The 24,753-nt window shown below is 41.8% G+C and overlaps 10 protein-coding genes across 10 annotated transcripts; 5 read left to right on the top strand and 5 right to left on the bottom strand.

The window, feature by feature from the left end:
• Nucleotides 1–54: 54 nt before the first annotated feature.
• Nucleotides 55–7,004, top strand: IL334_007046 (uncharacterized protein; the record flags this gene model as incomplete). Its single annotated transcript, XM_062938740.1, has 24 exons — nucleotides 55–155; nucleotides 221–421; nucleotides 539–725; nucleotides 919–1,083; nucleotides 1,165–1,284; nucleotides 1,354–1,458; nucleotides 1,519–1,597; nucleotides 1,654–1,667; nucleotides 1,728–2,051; nucleotides 2,121–2,213; nucleotides 2,280–2,362; nucleotides 2,414–2,552; nucleotides 2,604–2,894; nucleotides 2,966–3,097; nucleotides 3,155–3,259; nucleotides 3,314–3,330; nucleotides 3,383–3,486; nucleotides 3,542–3,571; nucleotides 3,634–3,828; nucleotides 3,895–3,959; nucleotides 4,018–4,101; nucleotides 4,159–4,269; nucleotides 4,322–5,163; nucleotides 5,219–7,004. 24 exons carry the CDS (start codon nucleotides 55–57, stop codon nucleotides 7,002–7,004), a joined length of 5,373 nt encoding a protein of 1,790 aa, XP_062794791.1.
• A 223-nt stretch (nucleotides 7,005–7,227) lies between these two features.
• On the bottom strand, nucleotides 7,228–8,963 carry IL334_007045 (uncharacterized protein; the record flags this gene model as incomplete). Its single annotated transcript, XM_062938739.1, has 6 exons — nucleotides 7,228–7,337; nucleotides 7,408–7,695; nucleotides 7,767–8,268; nucleotides 8,333–8,644; nucleotides 8,707–8,724; nucleotides 8,781–8,963. The coding sequence occupies 6 exons, from the start codon at nucleotides 8,961–8,963 to the stop codon at nucleotides 7,228–7,230; spliced, it is 1,413 nt and encodes a 470-aa protein (XP_062794790.1).
• A 587-nt stretch (nucleotides 8,964–9,550) lies between these two features.
• IL334_007044 (uncharacterized protein) lies at nucleotides 9,551–10,544 on the bottom strand (the record flags this gene model as incomplete). The annotated part of the gene is made up of 9 exons (XM_062938738.1): nucleotides 9,551–9,571; nucleotides 9,671–9,694; nucleotides 9,761–9,772; nucleotides 9,868–9,947; nucleotides 10,011–10,034; nucleotides 10,121–10,173; nucleotides 10,241–10,359; nucleotides 10,430–10,447; nucleotides 10,515–10,544. The coding sequence occupies 9 exons, from the start codon at nucleotides 10,542–10,544 to the stop codon at nucleotides 9,551–9,553; spliced, it is 381 nt and encodes a 126-aa protein (XP_062794789.1).
• Nucleotides 10,545–11,196: 652 nt separating this feature from the next.
• Nucleotides 11,197–12,199, top strand: IL334_007043 (uncharacterized protein; the record flags this gene model as incomplete). The annotated part of the gene is made up of 4 exons (XM_062938737.1): nucleotides 11,197–11,343; nucleotides 11,463–11,497; nucleotides 11,629–11,767; nucleotides 11,960–12,199. The coding sequence occupies 4 exons, from the start codon at nucleotides 11,197–11,199 to the stop codon at nucleotides 12,197–12,199; spliced, it is 561 nt and encodes a 186-aa protein (XP_062794788.1).
• A 312-nt stretch (nucleotides 12,200–12,511) lies between these two features.
• IL334_007042 (uncharacterized protein) lies at nucleotides 12,512–14,614 on the bottom strand (the record flags this gene model as incomplete). Its single annotated transcript, XM_062938736.1, has 9 exons — nucleotides 12,512–12,599; nucleotides 12,716–12,780; nucleotides 12,851–12,959; nucleotides 13,030–13,572; nucleotides 13,646–13,751; nucleotides 13,820–13,944; nucleotides 14,008–14,112; nucleotides 14,208–14,326; nucleotides 14,474–14,614. The coding sequence occupies 9 exons, from the start codon at nucleotides 14,612–14,614 to the stop codon at nucleotides 12,512–12,514; spliced, it is 1,401 nt and encodes a 466-aa protein (XP_062794787.1).
• A 983-nt stretch (nucleotides 14,615–15,597) lies between these two features.
• Nucleotides 15,598–17,888, top strand: IL334_007041 (uncharacterized protein; the record flags this gene model as incomplete). The annotated part of the gene is made up of 4 exons (XM_062938735.1): nucleotides 15,598–15,900; nucleotides 16,002–16,115; nucleotides 16,187–16,846; nucleotides 16,959–17,888. 4 exons carry the CDS (start codon nucleotides 15,598–15,600, stop codon nucleotides 17,886–17,888), a joined length of 2,007 nt encoding a protein of 668 aa, XP_062794786.1.
• Nucleotides 17,889–18,379: 491 nt separating this feature from the next.
• On the bottom strand, nucleotides 18,380–19,692 carry IL334_007040 (uncharacterized protein; the record flags this gene model as incomplete). The annotated part of the gene is made up of 2 exons (XM_062938734.1): nucleotides 18,380–19,035; nucleotides 19,128–19,692. 2 exons carry the CDS (start codon nucleotides 19,690–19,692, stop codon nucleotides 18,380–18,382), a joined length of 1,221 nt encoding a protein of 406 aa, XP_062794785.1.
• Nucleotides 19,693–20,151: 459 nt separating this feature from the next.
• IL334_007039 (uncharacterized protein) lies at nucleotides 20,152–22,427 on the top strand (the record flags this gene model as incomplete). Its single annotated transcript, XM_062938733.1, has 7 exons — nucleotides 20,152–20,523; nucleotides 20,583–20,726; nucleotides 20,861–21,129; nucleotides 21,182–21,267; nucleotides 21,347–21,444; nucleotides 21,503–22,144; nucleotides 22,320–22,427. The coding sequence occupies 7 exons, from the start codon at nucleotides 20,152–20,154 to the stop codon at nucleotides 22,425–22,427; spliced, it is 1,719 nt and encodes a 572-aa protein (XP_062794784.1).
• A 268-nt stretch (nucleotides 22,428–22,695) lies between these two features.
• Nucleotides 22,696–22,941, bottom strand: IL334_007038 (uncharacterized protein; the record flags this gene model as incomplete). Its single annotated transcript, XM_062938732.1, has 1 exon — nucleotides 22,696–22,941. One exon carries the CDS (start codon nucleotides 22,939–22,941, stop codon nucleotides 22,696–22,698), a length of 246 nt encoding a protein of 81 aa, XP_062794783.1.
• A 395-nt stretch (nucleotides 22,942–23,336) lies between these two features.
• Nucleotides 23,337–24,661, top strand: IL334_007037 (uncharacterized protein; the record flags this gene model as incomplete). The annotated part of the gene is made up of 7 exons (XM_062938731.1): nucleotides 23,337–23,381; nucleotides 23,490–23,528; nucleotides 23,629–23,679; nucleotides 23,788–23,861; nucleotides 23,968–24,038; nucleotides 24,272–24,343; nucleotides 24,522–24,661. 7 exons carry the CDS (start codon nucleotides 23,337–23,339, stop codon nucleotides 24,659–24,661), a joined length of 492 nt encoding a protein of 163 aa, XP_062794782.1.
• Between the last annotated feature and the right edge of the window lie 92 nt (nucleotides 24,662–24,753).

Here is a 24,753-nt window from a genome sequence, read left to right as displayed (position 1 = left end):
TCGCTCCCTCCCCTGCTCCTCTCTGCCTATTTCCCTTCTGTGCCGTAGATTAGAATGTCGGTGCATCATCATCTCTCATCATTTTTTGAGTCCTCTACCCCTTCTTCGACAGACTCAGAATGGGAATCACTTTTAGAATCATGGCAATCGACTCAGTGAGCTTTTATATCCATAATGTTTCTGAGGCAACTACAAAAAGCTAATATGCGAGGTGGAACAGTCCTTCTGTAAGCTACGATGATGATGATGAAGTGGTCGAACCTGTATTTGGAACCACTACATGGCCTAGTATATTAGATTATCTACCATCGGACGAAGCTGGACCTTCAACGTCTACTTCTTCTCCATCTAGGAAGGATGAGTATGCTCCTACACCGAGGCGAGAAAGCTTTGGTTCAAACTTGTTAAGTAGAATACAAACGTATGTTCTCTCATTCCTTGATCACCACATCATTTTCATCAAAGTCAAAAGCGAATCTCTTCAGCCGACGAACTTTACATGAACCGAAATACTGATAACTCATTCACGCAAATCAAGCCATTTACCCATTCAAAGTACTTTCACCTCTCTCATCTCCCTATTATCGAGCTCGAGAAACAATGATGAAATCCAATCTGAGCTCATCGAGATAATGGGTTTTGAAGGTCATGGATTAGAATTAGTTGAAGAAATCTTGAAACCTGGTGCGAGAGATATGATCGTTGATGAAGTCAATAATGAATCTGTGAGTCATTATCCTACATCTTGGCAAAAGCTCTTAGGCCTTGTCGGTCCTTGTCGGTCAAGAAGCCTTGTGCGGTGATTTTGGCTTTACCTGTTCCTCGTTTCTTGGGAATTCGAGAATACCCAGGTTCTTGTTTGTGGACTACAATCGCGGTGAACGATTGATCAGCTTACGTCCTATTGCTTTCAAATAGAACAACAATTCGTACCATTCGCGTACGACTATAAGAGCTGGTAAAGGGAAAGACAGAAAAACTCATATCAATATTTCAGATGTCATTGGTTCAGCTGAAGATATAGAAAGGAGGATACAAGAACAACTTGAAAGACCAAAAGCGATGTTTTCGGAGGATGGTCCTGTAAGCTTCGACAGTTAGACAGCTGTACTGGTTGCGCTGGCTCGCTGGCTACATCGAATGCTGACAGACTTGAGGCAATAGCGTATAGTAGAGCAAGAATTGTTACCTCACGTATATACAGCCTCAGGATCAAAAGCCGTTTCCTCATCTTATGGAGGTAAGATGGCTCTTCCTATGGGGACTCAAAGACATATAAACGACGTAAGTTATCTCACATATATGATCCACCAAAATCGATAATGAGGCTGATTGCAATGATTAACTACTCAGAATTTCGAAGAAGTCACCGTACCTCCACAAAACCCTGTTCCTCCTAAAAGAAATGAGAGACCAGTGAAAATAGCTGATTTACCTAGATTGGCGAGGGGTTGTTTCGTACGTATAAGTCAGCTAATTTGGCCTGTCGGTTATCGTTAGCTGATTTTTTCGTATCAGAAATATGTTGAACTGAATAGGATGCAAAGTATCGTTCAACCGACAGCGATGAATACTAATGAGAATATGCTTGTTTGTGGTGAGTGGCTTCAAGTAAATATCGTTGTCGCCGGTGCTGATTTCTTCTGCTTGTAGCTCCCACTGGTGCTGTCAGTATTACTTGTCCTTTCTGTGCTTTACTGGTATGCTGAGCAAATGCCTTTGTATAGGGTAAAACCGACGTAGCGATCATGTCCATCATACGAGTCCTCTCCCAACACGTCATACCAGGTCCTTCAACCCATCCATCAGGATTCAACCTGAATCGAGATGCGTTCAAAGTCATCTATGTGGCTCCAATGAAAGCTTTAGCAGCTGAAATCGTCGCTAAATTTGGCAAACGACTGGCATGGCTCGGAATCAAAGTTAGAGAATTGACCGGTGACATGCAATTAACGAGACAAGAGATAAGCGAAACTCAAATTATCGTGACGACTCCGGAGAAATGGGATGTGGTAACTAGGAAACCTACAGGAGAGGGAGAATTGGCGTCTGTGAGTTACCTTCAGCTGTCTTCCGCGAATTGCTCTGAAATCGCCAAGCTGACATACTCGGTAATACAGAAAGTCAAACTTCTCATCATCGACGAAGTCCACTTGTTGAATGAAGATCGAGGTGCTGTCATCGAGACTATTGTAGCTAGAACCTTGAGACAAGTGGGTATCGGTGACGCAGTTGCATAATTGTAAAGCTGATCAACGATTGGTCTTCCCCCGATATAGGTAGAATCAAGTCAATCTTTGATTCGTATCGTTGGCTTGAGTGCTACTTTGCCCAATTATATCGATGTCAGCGATTTCTTGAGGTGAGCTTACGGTTATATTACAGTCAAAAAAGAGCTAACAGATCGTCGCAGAGTCAATCGATACCAAGGATTATTCTTCTTCGATGCTTCTTTCAGACCTGTACCGCTAGAACAACATTTTATAGGTGTTTCCGGGAAACCTAGATCACAGCTTTCAGTTCGAAATATGGATAGAGTTGTTTTTGACAAGGTGAATCCTCCCTTCATGCACACGATACAGCTGCTGATGTACCGGGCGTAGGTATCGGAAATGGTACAGGCGGGACATCAAGTGATGGTTTTCGTTCATGCACGAAAAGAAACAGTCAAAACTGCGCAGAAGCTGAAAGAGATGGCTATAGAAGAAGGGGTCTCGACATTTTTCGAAACCATCGATCATCCGAAATATGGTCTATACAAGAGGGATATTGGAACAAGTAGGAACAAAGAAATGAAAGAGTTATTTGAAAATGGTTTTGGAATACATCATGCTGGAATGTTGAGAAGTGACAGGAATATGATGGAAAGAATGTTTGAGGATAATGCCATCAACGTGAGCTTTCTATAAATGTCTGTCACGAAGTAACCAGTAGAGAACTAATAAGGTCATGCCATACACGATAGGTTTTGTGTTGTACTTCAACTTTAGCGTGGGGTGTCAATCTGCCTGCCCATGCAGTCATCATCAAAGGTACTCAAGTGTATGACTCCAATAAGGGTTCATTCATGGATTTATCCGTCTTGGATGTTCTTCAAGTATGCTGTCTCTTGTTATAGCTATCCAACGATAACAGCTAATATAATGTCAATCAGATCTTCGGCCGAGCAGGTCGTCCAGGGTACGAGACTAGTGGTGTGGGATATATTTGCACTACTCAAGATAAGCTCGATCATTATTTACATACTATCATGGCTCAAGTAGGTCTCCCTTTTCCCGAATTCGGGTCATTGCTGATTGACGGATGGTATTAGCATCCTATCGAATCAAAGTAAGCTGCCAAGTTCATGACTTGGATGACGCATAGCTGACAATAGCCATAGATTTATCCCTGGTATGGTAGACTCCTTGAATGCGGAAGTTGCTCTAGGCACTATCGCAAATGTACCGGAAGCAATACAGTGGTTAGGCTACACGTATTTGTTTGGTAGGTATAATGAGACTGGCCATGTCATCGAGCTAACACCTACCGTCGTTCCCAGTGCGAATGCGAAAAGAACCGTTTATATATGGTGAGCCTTTGGCTGTTCTTCAATATGTGGACAATTGGGCTAACGGACTGGACTGTCCCTAGGTATGCCTCACGACGTGATCAAAGATGATCCTCAACTCGGTAACAAACGTAATGAGCTCATCTCTCAAGCTGCTCGGCTACTTCAAGCAGCGAAGATGATAAGATACGATGAAATCTCGAACACTTTTGCTATATCTGATTTAGGAAGAATAGCTGCAAAATACTATTTGAGATATCAAACTATCGAAGTGTTCAGTAAGTTCTCACTACCTTGATATCATACGATCTACCACTAGAACAGCTGCTAAATGGACTGTGTAGATACCAAATTCAACCCCAGAATGAGTAATGCGGATCTGTTCCAAATGCTTTGTGAAGCTACCGAGGTCAGCTTCGGAATCAGGAATGATCTTTGAAGGATAGTAAAGCTGATCTCCACTATAGTTTGATCAAATACAATTGCGAGAAAATGAGGTTGAAGAGCTTGAAGCTATCAACAAGAGTGATGTGATTCCTTTGGAGGTTGCGGTAAGCTGCTGGATATGGGAGACAGGTGGTTGCAAGCTGACGCCGCTTGATTGATAGGGAGGAGCGACGGACAAACGTGGAAAAGTAAATATCCTTCTTCAAGCCCATGTGTCGAAGGTGTACATAGAAGATTTCGCGTTGGTCTCGGATGCCGCTTATGTCGCTCAAGTAGGTTGTCAGCAAATAACACGAAAGACCAATCAGCTGATGGTCATTCCAGAACGCCGCTCGTATCATACGAGCCTTGCTTGAGATCGCCCTTAGTCGACATTGGGCTAACTGCGCCTACCTTCTTGTCGAGCTGAGTAAATGCATTGAACAGCGGCAATGGGTATACGATCATGGTCTGGCTCAACTCAATATCCTTCACCGAGATACCCTGCACAAACTCAACCAATACACGACAGATGACATGACAATAGCGGACTTCCGAAGCATGTCTGCCACTGAATTAGGAGAGTTTATTCACATGAATGAAAAACATGGCCAAGCTGTACTCGATGCTGCAGATATGTTCCCGACAGTAGGTATGGCCTACAAACTTCGACCGATAAGTCATGACCTGCTTCAGATAAGCGTAAGGGTAGAACCTCAATTCAAATGGAACAACAAGGTCTCGGGTGGTAGTGAGCCGTTTTACGTCTGGGCTCAAGATGAAGAGGGGTTGAAGATCTATCAATGGAGAAGTGTACGTATACAACCTACAACATCAATGGTTGATCTCGACTTCGTACTACCGTTCGATGATATGCCACCATCATCAATATCGATCGTGTCAATTTCAGATAGATGGTTATGGTCTCATGAGCAAATCACCATCGATCTATCTGACCTCGTGATGCCGAACCATCCCCCACCTCGAACGGAATTACTGGATATTCCTTTCCTCCGACTTTCATGTCTTGATGATCCTGCCCTAGAATCTGCTTATAAGAATACTATGACCACCTTGAATAGCATACAAAGTCAAGCATTTTGGACAATGTACAATACTAGCGTAAACGCTCTGATATCAGCTCCGGTTGGAAGTGGCAAATCGTTCCTTGGAGAAGCGGCAATCTGGTCAGTTGACTATTCATCCGATTGTTCTTAGGTAACTGACTTGGTTGTACAATAGGAACGCATTCCGTCACAACAAGGAAGCTGTTGTTCTAGTCGTTGTCCCTCAACATCATGCTGTTCACGAGACGGTAGCTCGACTTCGATCGATCTGTCCTAGAGGCAAGAATATCGACATTCACGCTTTACTCGGTTCAGGAGATTTCTCCAGACTTACAGCACCGAGAGGCGTGATTGGAGTGACCACTCCCTTCGCCATGATCAACAATGAAAAGATTGATGACACTCTGCGTCTCCTCAAACTGGGTCTGTATGTCCTGGAAGATCTTCATCTCCTAGACGAGATGTATGAGCTTTGTATAGCCAAGATTTTGTCATACGCCCGATCCGCTCGGACAAGAATGGTTGGAATCACCTCCTCACTAGATGACCCTTCCACACTTGGCAATTGGCTTGGTTTGGACATTGTGACTTCATCGGACCACTCATCAGACGACATAGCATCGTCACAACCTCCCGCATTATTCAACTTCACGCCTGCCAATAGGGGTAATCCAATCTCTGTATCGATCAAACCATTCACCATACCTCACGGACCTACATTACTCCGATCAATGGTGAAGCCGACACATGACATACTAAAAACAGTGAACGGATCAGTGATCACATTTGTCCCCTCAAGACAAGCTTGCATAAATCTAGCAACTGATCTCGTCACTCAATCAGGAACAGAAATGGATTTAAATGGTTTCTTATCAACACCGAGAGATCATGTCGAACCTTTACTACTAAGATTGAGAGATCGAGGATTGTTCGAACCGATCTTGCATGGTATAGGATACATTCATCCGAATTCAAATCCAAGTAATTTATCTTTAGTACTTGAACTGTTCGCATCTGGAATATTGAAATGTCTAATCCTTCCTAGAATTTTATGCTGGACAATCCCAGTCAGATCAAATAATGTCATTATCCTTTCTGCTCAATATACTCAAACTACACCTATAACTAAAACGAATAAAAAAGATAAGAACGGAAAAGATTTGTATGAAAGAAGAATAATCAATTATTCGAATAAAGAATTGATCAAAATGCAAGGTATAGCATCACCATCTGCGTCTCCTCAAATTACAGGAAATGGATCAAATGGAAATAGTAAATTGTTCATAATGTGTCAAAATGAACAAACTATTTTGATATCAAGAATATTGAATGATGGATTATCACTAGAATCCTCTCTGCCCGATCTACTTCAAGGTGGTCATCAACAGCAACAGTCTAATTCTAACTCTGTTTCTATTTCGCAAGAAAGGGAAAGAGGAAGAAGAAGAATAAGTGAAATCGATAATATCCTCAAGAAGATGATCAAAAATAGGGAACCACCTCCACCGCCTCAATCTAACCGACCGAAAATAACAGATTTCAGGAAAAGAGATCTGATGGATTTGTTGAATTATACGTTTTTCGCATATAGGCTGAAAAAAAATCCAACTTTTTATGACTTGATCAAAGGTTCAGAAAATGATATTATCTCAAGATGGATAGATTCTTTCTTCGATAGGATTGATCCGCCTCAAATCTACGAAAAGGAAAAAGTGAAGGATAAAGGTAAGAACAAGGTAGATGATGTGGGTGGAAATGGGAATTTAAACGTCAATGGAGATGGGATGAATGGGGCAAATGGAAATGGGATTCATAAGGAGAGCGTTCAAGAAGATGATGAGATAGATGCGGAAATGGAAGAAACGGACAACGTCACGGTAGTAGGTGATCAGGTCAATGGAGATGCTGAAATCGGAGAGAAGGACGGAGAGACGTTTGAGCAACATGGCAGAGAAGAGTAGAAGATTTTTGCATTGCATTGTATAGCAGATATATCAGTAGCATCTTTTCATGCATATTGTGCAAATCGAACGTTTTCGGCATGAGATCTTGGTGCATTCTCCAATCAACATTTCATCCTTCCGTTATTGCACGATTATCGTACTATCGTACAGTCTATCTGTATACATGGTCAAGTTGTGCTTCACCTATATGCACAGCTAGCGCCAATATTATCTTTGCACCCTATCTACTCCAAGCTACATTGATGGTGGCAGCGAAAAAGTCGATGATCGCTTCTGCGAGCTTCCGTACTGTGACAACATTGACACCGTCAAAGCTTTCACTTAGAGTGACTGAGGATGGATCAGCCAACATCAGTTTCCACTCGAGAATGGTAAGAGCCGAGCAAGAGATTCAACCCACTTATGGTATCGTTTGTATGTGTCCTATCGCTGGTGACAGCTCGAAAGGACAGGATGATGTCTTCCGCTTTCTCCTTCTGAAGATCGTTGGGCAGCATTTGCATCGAAAACTTGATGTAATTCTTGAAGTCAGCATACCAAGTAGATTTCCTCACTTCCATTGATCCTCTGTAAGCGGGACTTCTATATTCCAAGAAGTCCGTTTTTATCGCTTGCAGCAATGATGTTTTGAGGAGACTCAAGATTGTAGATATACATTCTTTTGGCACCTCGACATCACCCCCTTCTTCTGCGACGTGGAATGTTCATTCAGCTTGGTTGCTTTTACAAGAGGACCTATCTGTATGAAGCAACACTCACGTAGATCTTTTTGGATACTGCTGAGGATGGCTCGATATTTATCCGTTTCACCTCTGAAAATGGCAATGTGAACCAAATTCAGCTTGTCTGAATCATTCATTAACGGCGCCTTACTATCCTCGATGTTTTTGGCAATGAGTGTCCTGATGAGCTCGCTGATCTTGGAGATGGAGCCGGCAAGAGCCACGGGGATAGAACATAATGCGGCTGTGCTATTAGCTGGCGGGCTAACAGCATTGCTACCGTTCCGAATTCTCCCTTCACCTTGAGGATATGTCCTTCCGTACCGAACATCTCTGAAATCGAGGGTTGGAGCTCGACTGAAGGGAGTTGCTGCAGATCTGAGCGAGGCTGTCGAAAATTCTGATCCTTCTCGATCGAGGTCGTTGTCGTGAATGCCCGAAACAGAGTGAAAGGGGGGAAATTGGTTTTGATGAATGAGAGCATCGGATGGACTTGGGTGGTCTGCATCATCGTCATCATTATCATCTATCTCAATAGCCTATAAATCTCGTCAGCGCGTGTTTCAGGTTTCAATAGAACAAGAAGATGATCGCAAAACTGACAGCTTCTGAGGAAGAACCCTGTCGTTGATCTTGCATCCAGAACCTGACTTCCTCCTCGTCACCGTCAGCAGGTAAAGTTGGTAATCTACCGCGATTAGAATAGGAATTTGGCCCAGAAATGGGAGTCTTGTTTCTCCTCGTTGTGTCCCTTGATCGGATTGCAGCGAGTTTCGCTTGGAATCCAGCGGACGATGAAAGGCACGGAATCTTGGTCCGAATGGGGGTAACGGAGGACCGTCTCCGCGGTGAAGGGGTGATTGTGCGAGATCGTCGAATTACATTGGGAGCTCGGGAGGTAGGAGTGGGAGGAAGCTAGTGAAACAAAGTTGAATCAGTGATTGAGCTTTTCCACGTAGGGTTGGCACCGAACATACATCTATGCGTCTGGGAACCTGGATTATAACGTCAGCTGGAAATTACAAGTAACACAAGCAGATTGATCTCTCACAATTGCCGTCGAAGCACTCGTATCTCTTTCAGCCTTGACCTGAACACTGACTTTGTGGGTCTTGGGTGTTCGGGTAGGCGTGGAAGGCATGGGAGGGACCTTGAACGGGCTGATCGGCCCCGGTCGGTGTCGAATTACCAAAGAATTCGAAGGGGTTGAAGGAGTTGGGGGAGATGGAGGCATGATAGCCTTTCTGCTGGGAGTAACCTTTATGTATAATGAAGCGAAATGTTAGCCGATGATCCAGTGTCCATTAGCATCGAGAATATAGTAGCACGAGTGACGACAATGTGACGAGGATAAACGTACGGGTGTCATAATGAGCTGACGTGAGATGTATAATTGTCGTTTTGATAGGATAAATGGTTTTAGCGGCGGTGTAGGTGAAAAGAGAGTATAAATATGTCAGTTAATAATAAGATAAAGATATTCTCAAGCGGACTCGAAGAAAGCCAAATATCAGTTAAGAATCAAGAGAAAAGAAGAAACAGATGAAGGATGAAAGAAATGAAAAAAAGGGAGATAGATGATTATATATCGCTCAGGAATAACTTTAGACACTTTTTATCCACCTTGACGACGTGTATTGTCAATCAAGTATAACGCCCTGTGTCCATTATTGCTCATTGCTCAATCAAACGATTGATCTCAGTGTCAATCTTCTTCCTCTCCTCTTACGCCTGCAATTTTCAAAGATCACTCAGTAATTCGATACATACGATAAGACAACGTATACACATAACAATCTGGGAAACATGGGAATAATGGAATTAAAGCTTGGCTTTTGCACCCTATCAAGCAGAATAATCTCGTCAGCTCATTTCTTAATCCCAATCCCGAATTATTTGTAGAATGAAGAGAAATAGACAAGTAGAGAAAATAGAACTTACTTTCAGAACACCATCGAGTTTTGTCTTGAGTTCCTCCTCGTCAGCTCAGAACGCTCTATATCAGGTAATCGTCAATGACACACAACTTACAGCAAGCATAACCTAGTGTGTGCGTACAAGTCAGCTTTTGGTCTCAACTCAACCTTCACGAGAGGCCATTGAAATCATTGGATATTGGAGAATGATTATGAACTTACATTACCCTTCACTTTCAGACTTCCGGTCATGAAAGCCTTTTGAGCATTCACCTTTCCGTCGGCTAGTCCGATGAATGTATCTATATCGAGAAGTCATCATAGGCATCTTATCTAGTTTGGGGTCACAACATCAAGGAACCTACCATCACTGAGAGAAATGGAGACGTCTGCGAAGGTGGATTAGCCACTTTCATACATTTCGTACATCACAGTCTGACAATCGAGGTAGTTTGACATGCTCCTTTTCACTCACCAGGCTTCTTAGCTGGTCCTTTGGTGACTGTACCATCCTTTTTCAGGTCAATCCTATCATCTCACAGGTTCGTCAGCTCGATTTGGATCATCAAATTCCTGTTGGAGAGCTGGAACCTACACCCAGACTGCTTCTTTCCCTTCGGAATTCTTAACGTTCAGTTGGAAGATACCGTTAGTCTTCTTTATCTGAGATTGTTTCTCCTTATCAGGCATTTTCTCAAATACGGTCGCGAGTGTCTATGTTGATTCGATTCAGATAAGTCCACAAAGCTTGCCTTGTTATAGGTCATGGAATGAGCAGGCTTACGGAGAGCACATCGCTAGTCTATTGTGATAAACATATTAGCTCAAATCAACATAATTGACAGCTAATCAAACGACGACGTGCTCACCTTGAATCCTGGTTCTTTCAGATCTGACATTGTGTTCTACTAGTTTCGTTCTTCTCAAGAAGTGATCCAGTACTTGTTATGATATGTCTATTCCGCGCCGAGGAAGATGTGAACGAGCTATAGATTGGTAGAAAGATAACGTTTGATTGTTTGAATGGGATGAATGGGAATGGACGATATTTGGGATATTTGTATTTTGATACTCTAACAAATGCGTTCGGATGTCAACGTAACGCTTTACACCCGGAATTACACTCGAATTCGCTGTTTAAGCATCTTTTGTATTCAATAGAAATCAGTCAATTAGAAATGATCATGGTGTTTTTCTAATGAAGTTTCTAATCACTCTTTGTCGCCTATGGGATTTTGAGGATGATACCGGTTATAACGCTGTAACCGGCTATTTTCATTTTGATGAGCTGGAATCGATTATTGGTTGATTACATGATATCTGTGATGTAATCGAACTAACACTTCTTCAATTTCGACGTCATGTACTCGTAGACAGTAGTGAATCCCACTTATGAAATCATCTCCTCTTTAGCCTCGATGTCGATGTCGATGTCGTAGCTTCAGTCATGGTATAGATATAAAACAAGCTCAATGCAACTGATGCTTACTTCTTTTTGCATTCTCAAGAATCATTTTCACTCCTCAAAGTACATAGTGATCTCTCACAATAATGTCAAGTATGCTTCCTAACGTCTTATCATCCTCGACATCCAATACATCAGTAGCGGATGAACTGAGCTCATCGAATGAGACATACGTTACTAAACGTGGAGCTAAATTGAACTTGGAGAGTATCGGTCCTAAACCAACTAAGAAGGTATGTATATTTTGCCATTCAGTATGAATAGATAGCATGATGAATGAACGACTGGGAATTTTGTCCGTGGATCGTGCGTCGTATGCTGATCTTTGTATTTGTCGTGGTGGTTCGTTTAGGTAGCGTTGATTTGCTGTATGGATGCAAGAATCGAGTATGTCCCATTCATCATTCAACATTCCGCCTAATCCCTTCCTTACCTTACCTTTCCTTACTTTACATCCTTCGCTCGTCAATGCTAGTGTGAGAAACAATCACAAGTACTGATGCGTATTTGGGGAATAGCGCATTCTCAGCATTCGGATTCAAAGAAGGTGAATCCCACGTAATTAGGAATGGAGGCGGTAGGGCTTCAGATAGTATTAGAAGTTTGGTTATCAGTCAACAACAATTGGGTACAGATGAAATAATCATCATGCATCATGTGAGTTTAATTATATCTTTCTCATGACAATGACAATGACAGAGCATTGTGCAAAAGGACGAAGAATGCTGAAGGCTGACAAATGGCGTGTTTTTCTCACAATGTAAAACTCAACATCATATTACTCATTACTGCTTGATTTGATGGATACTCCGCCCCCATCCCACCCCCTTCCCCTTCCCATGTTAAAAGACGGACTGTGGATTCTTCACGTTTACAGAGGATAAATTCCGCCAAACATTGAAGTCCAATGGATATCCAGGACCCGATGTTGATTTGATGTCATTCATGCCCATGTCGGCTGATGACATCGATGAATCAGTCAAAGAAGATGTAGAGTACCTGAAAAATCACGCTCTCATCAAGAAAGATAGTAAGATCAGTGGATGGGTGAATGATTTGAAAGATGGTAGTGTTCGAAGAGTTGTTTAAAGTGTGTATCTTAAAGTTCTGCCTGGATGAAGTCAAAAGCCAAGATCTATGTAACTAGGGCAAGGGTCGGAATCAACAAGGGTTGAAGGCGTTTTTCCATATTTCGGAAAGGAATGCATCAGTGTCTTGAGTACAAAGCATGACTGTTTCACTGACGCTGTATGTTGACTATGCATCGATCTCAACGGGCTGGAACAATGCTTGTTCCTGAGATTTTCTATTGAATTGCACACAAAGTACCTAGAGGTAAGGAGTCATCACGCTGGAAAATGAACCACCGTTCCAATCTACTCATCTCTATGCCTACGCTTTCTACTGAGAACATCCAGGGCAAGTATGTAACGTGTCATGGATATACAAATCGCAATCTGCGCAGAAGTCATTGCGACACTTTGCGCATCTAGATAAAGTAAAAAAATTTTATCAGTTCTGCGGTTCCTTTCCTGAGCACCCAATATTCAGATGGACAGAAACTCGGCGGCCTCATTTGGATATGAAAGGGAGATGAAAACTCACCTATAACGTCCAGTAGGACTCACGCCATCTTCCACTTGCGCCACACCTTCTTCTATCGATGTCACCTGATTCGTCGAGTATTGATCAGCTCATGTATCAAAGAAAGGCGGGCATGCCGAAGACAGTGTCACTTACATCAGGAAACTCCACATCACATCCAGCACAAGTATCACTCGTACTACTGTCCATTACCTCCTCAACTGCTAGAACGCCATAATTCGCTACTGGAAATAAAAACCAGAAACTGTATTCTCACTAATCAGCATTGCTACCAATTACCTCGATATTTCACTATGACATAGAAGAATACTGACCTTCTTGCCAGATGAGGACTTGAGACGACCATCAATCCACAAACTTCACAATCTGTAGGAACGTCGCAAAGTTTACTTCCACATCTCGGACATAGATAACCGCCTTTTTTAAGTAAACCGTGACATGCACAAAGAGTTTCACCACCTAGGGGCAGTTGGATTGGGAAACCCATTACCATCAAATCACCCACCGGAGTTTTACCAGTCACGCCATTTTTACCCGTTGCAGATGCAGCCGCTAAGGCATTCCTAACACCGATGGTCGTAGGATTCGAAATTGTAGTTGCGGGAGGTGGAATGGTTTCCCACATCAAATCTTTTAAATGATCTTGATCTAATGCTACACCAAATTTACCACCTGTCCTTTCTGATATTTGTTTACAGATTTTTATTTCTCCAGCAAGTGCAATGATGGATGTTCGGATTTCATTAGTGACCAGGTCTTGTAACACAGTATGAATCGTAGAAGGTCCATCTGGATCAGCTGTTGATATCGATGAGAAAATTATGAGGGTTTCGAGTGATGATGTGGTAGGCAAATGACTATACATTTTTGTGCGTCGTTAGTTGGAGGGTTCCATGGATGTCATGAGATAGCTCAGACAGATTGACCCACCTCATCCCACCTTTGGCCATCACTAGACCATTTTGCAAAGAAGGTTCACCGGAAGGCTCCAACTTCCTCTTATCCGAAAGCACACTTAATATTTCTTGCGGATTACCTATTCGATAGCATAGTCAGCTGAAAGCATCAGTACGATTGTAGTCCACCTGAAGAAAGAAGACTTACCTCCCATCGGAACAAGAACTTCAGATAGCCTGTCTCTCATCATGATGATACCGATTTGACCTAATGGATTCTGATCAAACCATTCTACAACATAAGATCTGAGATAGCCTAGTATCACTTCGAATCTATCGATACCTCATCAGCCACTGACTTCCAGAGTACAAGATACAGCGGATCAGATAACACACCGTGTTGGTCTATAGTCTTTATCATTCATCGATTCGGATAGATCTAATATGATGAACAGGTGCCGAATAATTGATCTTCTCAACGGTGTATCTGCCATCAACGCCCTGTTGAAATACAAAATCAGCTGTATGCTGTACATCTTTACTCAAAGATACTAGGGATCGCTGAGTTCATGCCATCGTATGTACCATCGACGTACCTCTTTCGTCTTCCTCTAGCTAGCAAACTCTCTACGGCAGATTCTAGCGAACCACTCTCATCTTCTTGTACTATATCCCACGATTTCTTGTATTCTGCTTCCCAAGCGTGTCTACCGGGCTACGAAACGATGACACATTAAGCAGTCGTTTCAATCACATGATTGTTTTCTCAGTGGGGGGAAAAGCCTAGATCCGAAATTCCAAATTCCAAAGTCCAAAGTCCAAAGTCCAAAGTCCAAAGTCCAAAGTCGAAAATCCAACTTACATCTTTTCCTTTACCATTGGCTTTGTTTCCAGCTATACCACCTTTCTTGCCCCTCGATGAAGGTCCCGGTAAGTCATCATCTAGAATATCGTCTTCTTCTTCATCTTCCACCGCAGGTGTATAGTTTGAATCCAAGGGCATACTGTTGAGTTAAGTGATGTTTCTTTCCTTGACTCGTAGTCTGGCTTCTTGTCCTATATGAACTGTGGTATGTACGAGTATCTGTTTGACTCTGAAGTAGATATGTTGTTAACTCGAGATCCGTACCTTTGTGTCCTTCCAAGCGGTCATCTCCGCCTTTCTCCTGGTTGCCCTGCAATGGAGGGTCGTGTATTTCTCTGTTCCTGATATCATAATCCATGCTATACCACCTAAGTTACCTATTCCTTATTAGCCTTGGATCTAAACGACAACTACTCCATACCACATCGCCCAGGTGGTGATCTACTTTTGTCTTGCGCTACCCTCTCTTCACTGGGACTCAGTTGTTACTCAAGGTATAAAAGAGGTGGTAAGTGCAATTCACATATGTTGCTTAGCGATGATCACTTTCTCGGCGATGGATCTTCCGCTCTCCTTTTTTTCCATGTCCTGAGCGAAAAGAAGAAAAATGGACCCCTGTTCCTTATCACTGCGAGAATTCGTTCTTTCATTCCTTTCTGAAATTCAACCATATGCGAACATTCTCGTTCCCTCATCATCATCACCGTTGGCTTCCTTGTTCGACTAACCTGATATGACGTCTCGAACATAGCATCATAGTTACCTCGAAATCAGAAGCAAACGAGCCTTTTTTTTTAGCTCTTGCGAAAATTGGTAGCAGAAAAAGTAAAAATTGCCACGATGGTAGTGATATCGACCGAATGTTAAGATTGAGTAGGATCGGTTTGGTCTACAGACGATATTACAAGTATACATACCAGTGAGCTAGATTGTTGGGATCCTCATTCTGACCGGTCAGTGGAAAATGTGTAAATTCTGATTATCGGTTTTTTACTTTTTCTTTCGACACTCAAGAAAAATCAAGTTTTCTCGGTGAAACTCGACAACGAATCTTAAGAATCGTGGAGATTTTGATCTTTTGATCCTTGAAAAAGCATTTGGAATTGGAATCGCCCTTCACCATGTCAACTTCTTCATCTGATCCATCTTCATCACAAATACACCTAACCACTTCCAACTTGAACTCAAACTCTAACTCTAATTCAAATAGCAGTAACACAAAAGATCGTAAAAGATCAGCTCATTGGACAGATTCAGATACCGAGACTTTGGTTAATTTATTACTTGGTTATAGGGATTCAGGTAGAACAGCGGATAATGGATTCAAACCTCATGTATGGGAAGAAGCGAGTGATTTGTTAGAAGGAAATACTTATATGGGTGGACCAAAGACCGCTGATGCATGTAAGAGTAGATGGCAACGGGTGAGTATCTTTCTCTACCGAAAACAAGGCATCAATGGGTTAGAGGCCTTGGATATGGCCCAGAATCTGAATCAAGCTAACCCTTGTCAATGTACTTTCAGCTACAACGTGATTACAAAGCTGCAAAAGATATGGAAGCGATGCCTGGATTCACATGGGATAGATCAACACATAGGTTATTGGCTTCTCCTGAAGCGTGGATAAATGCTGAAAAAGTGAGTTATTCCTTAACCCCACTATCAGATTTACATAACTAACCTCGCTGTTTTCTGTCAACCATTGATAGCAACTCGATTCATACAAATACCGTAAAATACATTTACCTACTTTCGATTCCTTAGCAATTTTATGTGCAACGGATCCTTCTCGATCGAGACCTCGTGTATCAAAAGGTAGATCAAGTTTAGGCTCAATCTCAAATGCAAGTAGCATGTTATCATTGAGTACCCAAACCACTTCATCTGTTGCGAATCAGAACCAGAATCAAAACCAGAATCAGAACCAGAATCAAAATCAAAATCAAAACCAGAGTGTTATTCAAGGACAATCTTCGAACGGAATGAATCAAAACCAAGGACAAGGACAAGGACAACATAATATGAACGGACAAAATCATCTTCATTCAATGAATATACATCCTAATCATATCATTAACGGCCAGTCTCATTCTCATGCCCATGCCCATGCCCATGCACAAGGACAAGGACAAGATGAAAATACAAATGCAATGGCTCAAATGCAATTACAATCAGATCAAAATGTTGGCGTTGGTGTCGGAGTTTTTAACTGGGCAAATGCAACTACCAATAACCCAGCGACAATGACGAACGGAAATGTCAACAGAAATCCGCAAGAAAATGTTAATGTCAGTCTAAACGCAAATGGTGAAGGTGGTGAAGATGATGGTGAAAGTGAATTTGAAAATCCTTTCACATTACCTGATGGTGTAAGTTTCTTCTTTCGTTCATGAATTTCTGTTCAGTCACTTGCCGAGACTATTATCAATACCATGTCGATAATCACGTTCACGGTAATCTAATTAATTTTCATCTTGATAGTCCCAGTCTTTCAACTTGGGTCAAAAACGTCCTTTGCCATTTGATCCTTCCCTCTTATCATCAACTCCAAACCCTTCTTCAAACCATGCATCAAATCAGAATCAAAATCAGAATCAAAACCCTCAATCTCAGCACGCGTTACCGATATCGCAAGGTAGTCCACCTAAAAAACCTCGTCAAGGTAGATCGTCAAATTCTCATTCCCATTCTTTGCAACCATCTCAAATCCATCAATCACATCAACAACAGATGCTTCAGCACCAACGTCAACAACAAATACCACAACCACAATCACAACATCACCATCATCATCAATTACCTCCTGCTCACACTATACCACCTCAGTATTATCCTCTACCACCAAATCCACACTCACACCCTCAACCACCACCTAACCATCTACATCCGATAATGGGTAATCCAAATCAACCTTCACGTTCACCTGATTTCTCGACTTCTTCGACAGCACAGTTCGATTCTTCACAGCTTCTCTCCAATTCACCTCTACCTACTCCCAACCCAAATCAAAATCAAGGTCAAAACCAAGATCCTCGACAACTGATAAGACAATATCCAACTTCCAATTCTTCTACTCCTAATCCCAATCCCAGTCACATCCCCAGCACCAACAGCAACAATAACAACGGCAACAGCAATCTTCCAATCGGGTTGATACAAAGCAACTCTACTCAGTCGTTAAATACCATTTTATCTGCAGAAGTTACAGCTGCAGGATTGTCAGAAGCTCAAAGAAGGACAGAAGCTTTGATACAACTACAAAATGAATCAGACATAAAAGATGAAGATTTAGTCGAAGTCATAGATGAATTCGAATCAAATGTAGCTGCTGCCGACACGTATTTAGCTATCAAGAAAGATGGTTTGAGGAAAATGTGGTTAGGTAAGATAATCAAAAGGCGTAAGAAATGACACTGTGTACATGTGTATATTGAATCAGCAAGACATCAAAACAGTTCGTTCAAGATTTCAAGAAGACGAATGGGAAGCTTGGTGTGGTGGGAATGGATTAAACGAAAGCCTAAGAAAAGAACACCAAGAAAGTATGGAATGAAATCGCTGCAGAAGCATACAACGAATGGCTCTTATAACGAATTGAAAGTGCTTGAAGCAAAGTCTCTTAGGAAGAAGATGAGTAGTAGTAGTAGTAGCAGTAGTGTAGAAGGATCACTTGGTCCACACAAAATGACATGTTTATCATAATCGTAAAATTGTAGTTTTTGGGAGTTTGATGTGAAATGCAACCAATGCAATTGCAATGAATGTCTGAATCCGTCGTAATTTAGACAGCTATTTACACCTAGTGTGATTTTTCACAATACAAGCATAAGTTGTACTATACATAAAGAATTAAACAAATTTCGCTTTTATATGTTGATCCATCCATTTCCATAAAAGGGAGATTATATAGTTTCATCTTTTTCTCGTCTTACAAACTCCCAAGTTCTGGCTTTACCTTTCCTATTCAATATCTCTTCGTTGGCACCTTTCGACACACCTTGTTTCCAACCTATCGTTCTGCGGTGTTCATATCCTTTGTATAAATCAGGATGAAATTCAAACGATCTCAATAAGGTATATCTGGGTTGTAGTAATCTAGTACCGGGTGATAAAGTAGGTGGTTTTGAAGCTAATTTAGGTAAATTCCACAATGTATATGGTGGACAATTCAATAATGTAATTAAGATTGATCCTTGTTTTTCAGGTATGGTCATTGTACTATTATCATCGTGATTTTGTTTTGTTTTATCGAATATTGGTATATTTGTTAATAATCCATTTTCATCCAGGATATAAGGTGATTCTTCTTCATCTTCTTGGTCATTGTCATCATTTTCAATTAAATGACCTTTCTCATCATAATCTATATCATCTTGATCTTGATCTTGATCTTCCTTCCGATTTGACGATGAAGAAGACTTCTTCTTACCGGCACTTTTCTTGGATTGGGGTATACGACTTGGACCTTCAGTCAAAAGTGATTCGACCGATCTGAAAAATCCAAGAAGGAGATGCTGATTAGTTAGGATATTTCGATCTTGATCTGTTATTCCTGCTCCTGCATAAACATAATCATTTACATTCATTTACAAAATGCCATAGTCAGTTAAGCTGGTCATAGACCAAATGGATAAAAGCGCAAGGACTTACCGACGTGAGGAAAATTGAAGACGATTCTGGACCATTTTTTACCTTTACCAATGACAGATTTACATTTTTCCAAATTTTTAGCATCCACACCAAATTCGATTTTTACACCTGCGTTTTTCAAACATTCGACGTTTTTCTGTGCGTCTGGATATTTCTGATAGGTCACATCTAAATTGTCATATGCTGTTGACAATATTTGTTTACCTGTTAGATTATGCGGTGGTAATAACAACGATAAGGTGAATGAAAAATTAGCTTCTCCGATTAATAATATCGTATCTGCTTTATCGAACGGTATGATTGATTTCCCCTTTCCCTTTCCCTTTCCTTTTCCTTCTCCTTGTACTGGATCTTGATTCCGCACATCAGCTTGCGTGGTATTCTGAGCCGTAGATTGAAGATCTGATGATTTCGCTTTTGTCCTCTTGGCACCTTTCTTGATACCAGATAAAGAATCTTTGATACTCTGCTTCTTGAATTCAGAAGCTTGTAATGATTTCTTCTTGGCAGCTGCTTTCGCTGCAGAGTACTGTTGATTAGCCAAAGCTGCTTTTAATTTTGCCATTGTGGTCTAGTGCTGTACGGTTCACTGGCAGAATTGAAGTCGGAAGCTTCGATAGTTGGAAACTGGACAGATGTGCAAGTCATGTACAGATTGTGTTGAGAAGAGATATCCATATGAGTTCAACGAGGATGTTGGCTGCATGCAAATTCCAGTGAAAAATAATCGTTTCCGTCGGATTAGGAATAAAAGAAAATCCACTTTACGTAATGTCCGTTTTCCCATGTCAACAAAAAGAGGGGATAAACAAAGTTGAATGAAAACACAACGACGAGACTGCTTTTACTTTGCTTACATCTCACTTCCTTGATCATTCGAAACAACATCAGCCATAAAGCTAGAGTATACTCTCATCACAAAGAATCCTACGAATCAGCGCTTTATCTATTCAGAAAACCCAATAATCCAACTTCGGGAGTCTTGACCTCGTTGGAACTGTCCCACATCTGAGAATTGTCAACAATGACATTCCTCCTCACTCATTCAACCTCTTTATCGCTCACATCAATATCAAAACCACTCCCTTCGCAGATAACCCTCAATTCAATACCTCTTCCATCCAGATTCCCTGCTTCCTCCAACTCAAAACCAGAGACGTCAATATCTCCTTCAGGTTATATATACTTGTACTCCCACTCAAGTCATGTAATATGGGAATATGACTCTAAAGGTAGACGTATATCAGAACTTTCTTTTCCCAACGAGAAAGTAAACAAAAGCTTGGCGATAGGCCAAGTCAATGGGAAGGAGAACGTATTGGTGTATCTGGGGAAAGAGGAGTTGAGACTCATGGAAAAAGAAGATGGTAAATGGAATTGTATAAATACTCTTCAGGTCAGCTTTTGCTCGTGTCTCTTGTCGAGGAATAAAAGCTGAGGTGAAAACTACCATAGACTCCTCGAGGACGGTTGACTGCTTTGACTTGCAGTGCAACTTCAACACTCGTAGCTGCTGGATCTGATAAAGGGGAATTGGTAGTTTATGATCAAGTAAAAGGAGTGAGGAGAGTAATTCCTCTTGGAGATAGATCCGATGGGGTAAGTAGCTCTCACTTTGTCCTCTTATCCACTTCTGAGCTCTATCATCCAGATCCTGTGATCTGCTCGAGGGTCTTTGATACCGTTCACCGCCTCTTTTTGCGTCATTAGCAATCACTAATAACAATGGCTAGCCTATATCGCCTTTGTTGACTTTCGCTCCTTCACTCCCATCAACACTGCTGCTACCCACCTCATCAGCGCTTCTGCGACTGACCATACCCTCTCCTTTTGACGATAACGCTAAAGCAATTGACATCAAAGAACTACCCGTCAAAGGCACCGTCATCGATATCACCTTCTCTCCAATAGTGGAATCTTCGGATGGCAGTAAGAAAGGTGGACTATGTGCCATCTTGAAGAAAGGTGGCGAAGTCGCTCTAGTAGGAATCGAAAGTGAAAGGTAAGCTGGATCATCGCGATCAAAGCAATATTCAGCTGATGAAGATTCATAGCACACCAAAGACTATTTCATTTGAAGAGGAATTAGTCGGATTGATATTCCTGGATGGTGCTAATTTGGCGGGACGGACTAAATCAGGTGTGTATCTCATACATTGTCCTCTAGAGCAGGCTATACAGAAATTTGAAAGCTGAAAATGCTTTGATGAATATGATAGGGTCATTAATGGTGAAAGATCTCAGAGCATTGAACAAACCTTCAACACCTATATCATGTCCTGAACCGATTACCTCAATTCGTCTTTTACCTTCGGCAGTGAGTGAAACGCCTTATTGCAGCTTTTCAGATCGTTCTCAGCTGACCAGAGTACTAGTCTCGAGCACCTCGACCGTCCTTCGCACCTTCGACCTCCTCTTCTCGCCGAACACCATTAGGAGAGAGGAATACTGGGAACTTACCCACTCTACCTCCCGTACCGGTACTCAAACATGACTTCAAAGGGAAACAACCCATACGAACGGATATCGGTGATGTTCGGACAGAAAGTCAGAAGACTCAGGCAGGGTTCAGCGAAGAGAAGACGAGGACAAGAATCGTATCTACGCCCATGTCCAATCTGGTCAACCAGCCTGAAAGAATCAAGTCTAGACAATCAACTGGAAGATCAACTAGTGGACCGATTGGCCCATCCTCATATCGTCCCCCTGCAGAAGTTCGCATACCTGAGAGAATCACCTCTTCTATCATTGAAGAAGTAGAAGAAGGATCGTCGTCAAGTGGCCTTCACAGAACTGAAGCGCATCAAACGGAACCTATCTGCAATCAAGAGGCGCAGTCGGGAGGAGGAGAGAACAATGAACCTAGCATACATTTAGATTGGGCTCTTCAGCCTCCAGCGATGAGAAGTGCTCAAGGGAATAGGAAAGAGGTGACAGCTTCGGAAAAGATGGAAGAGATGAGAAGGGAAATAGGAAATCTACAACTGGATATGTTGAGGATGGGCAGGGATTTAAAGGTGAGTGATGAATTTCAGTTCGATACGACAAGCAGGTTATCTTTGAACGTTCAGAAAACGTGTCGACATCCCGAGTTCAAGCTGAGTTCTTGGGTGACAACGCCTCTTCATGGTACAATGGAATGATTATCCGTACAAGATACATCGGACTGACATACGTCGCTTGTGGTTGTAGAACGATATACGTAAAGCTGTACAACCGCTTCTTGCAGAATTGAAGAGTAACCAAGAAGTAATAGCGAAGCAAAAAAGGGAGATTGAGAGGTTACGCAGGGGTTATTGAGATTTCGCTTTGTACACATTGCTCTTCCGATATCGATGTGCATGAAACTATAGTCGCTTAATGCATGCGTGTGAGCTTGTCGTTTTGGTCATGATGTCTGTCATTATTGCCGTAATTCTTCTTCATTCCTTTCTCTGTTTGACGGGTCCTATCGTGAAGTAAGAGTGCACACCAAAGGTCATGTGGGTCAGGCTATATTGATTGTTAGTCAGCCCGTCAACGAGTCAAGTGAGCGTGCGCACGGACGTACAAGGTGTTTTAGTCGAATCTATAATCCTATTCTCTCTGCTAAACTTCTTCCGTACTTGTCTCTTCTTTCTTCTCCATCTATTCCAAGACCAGATCCAGATCCAGATGCTTCTTCGACTGCTTTCTTCCCTTTCTCACCTTGGTCATGTTTTGTTGAAGTGGATGAGTCACCTTCCCTCGCTGCTTTACGTTTATCGATTTCGGATTGAAGGAGCTTCACATCGTTGGCTCGGAGTGGTATAGCCGTTGGATTTGAGCGTATCATCGTTATCTAGTCTATCTCGAATGAGGGATGGGATGGGATTGATTTGGGTAGAACAGTAGTTGAGCTGAGGAAGTGATAAAGGTTGATTTTTGGTTTACGATGTGATGATTGACTTGAATGTAAGAGGTGACTTTCCACTTCATTTTCAGCTGTGTTGCAAAGGTCAATAAACAAACAAAACGAGGAATTATTACCCTATCAAGTAATTCCTATGATACGATTGAACTGCGGGGCCGCATTGTTCATTCCTTCCACCTAGCTATCTACATGTACTCGAGTACATCTTCACTTCCCACCTGTGCAACTTCTATACAACTTGATCCATCGTTCATTAACAAATCATACCTACTTTGCAGTACGCACAACAAGCCAAATTTTTTTTTCTTCAATACAACATGGAACAATTAGTCCGGGTCGGCGAGCTCGCCAGGAACTTTAGGGTATGTCAATCTACTTTTCTTAATGATCGTTATCCACTCAAAGGGAACTCTCAGCTGTATTATATGTATGGTTTTCGTGTAGCTGATAAGTCCACCTGGAACACACAGGAAACCAAATTATCCACTTTGAAACCACCCCAAGATTTCGTAAGTCCAAGTCCCATTTTAGCATCTGATCTGTTGGTCATTGGCAGCAGGGAAGAGACGGTTTAGCTGATAAAGAGTCTTGATACGCAATACGAATTAGTTCGATCATAGACAAATATCAAGACCTGGAAATATGAATGAAGCTACCTCTGTAAGCGTGGTTCCTCTCATCTTCCAAAGCGATACGTTGAAAATGGTCAACGACTAAGGAAGGGGGGTTTGGAAAGTGACTGTAGGCTGATATCGATGCTGTTGACAGAGAATAACATATAACACGAGGCATTTTTCTGGAAATTACTTATTGATCATTTTGGTCTTGGCTGCTTATGCCATGTGAGTGTTACTATACACTACATCTATATCCATCCAATAAATAGGCGAAATAATCGAATGGTGAACATTGACACATCAAACTAAACTCACTTTTACTTTTTTTTAGGTTGACAAATCCATTATTACTTATCGCTTTGGCTTTTTTGGCTGGAGGCTTTGCAGCTATCAATAAATTTGGTGAGTCTGAGTCGAATAACTTGTCACAATCAAACTAGGTTTAGAGAAGACGTTTTGAAATATCGCGGGGGGACTATTTCACAATTTCACAATTTTTCCACCATATCATTCATTCCCTTTAGATAGCAGATAGGGAAGACTCCGAGAACAAGGATGTCAGGAATGTAGAAGTATCAGAAAAGTTGAGCGAAAAGAAGGTGTTTTTCACTGATACACTTTTTAATCGAAAAAAGCTCCAGATCCAGTTCAAATGGGCTCTCAAACAATCACTCAAAAACATTTATATACCGGTTTATTCGTCATTGGTGAGTTACATTTCAGAATTGATGAGGTGGGCGGGATAGAACATCTTTTCAGTCCAGTGATTGATTGTACATTCAAGCTGACCATCTTCTACTTCTACTTCTCTTTTCTTTCCTACTCCTACTCCTAATCCGCTTCTTTGCTTCCCCAAACTGCTCTTTCTTGCCCTTTACTCAACAGGCCTACCACTCTTATGGTGGTCATCACCTGTATCAACTTTTTTCTGGCTAGTAGGTTCCTCGTCAATACTCATTCTAGGTCATGCCTGCCTCATGGAACCTGGAGTAGAGAGCGAATATTCAGGTGTAGAAGGTGTATAAATCATCTTCAAGCAGTATTATAGGTTTGCGAGGGAATCTTGTCAAATGAGCGATAAATTACGGGAAGAAGTAGTCAAGGTTTATATGATCGG

The sequence above is a fragment of the Kwoniella shivajii genome, chromosome 10 (assembly GCF_035658355.1).
Source record: "Kwoniella shivajii chromosome 10, complete sequence".
Lineage (NCBI taxonomy): Eukaryota > Fungi > Basidiomycota > Tremellomycetes > Tremellales > Cryptococcaceae > Kwoniella > Kwoniella shivajii.
Note: the sequence above shows the minus strand (reverse complement) of the source record. Positions and strands in the feature narration are given on the sequence as shown.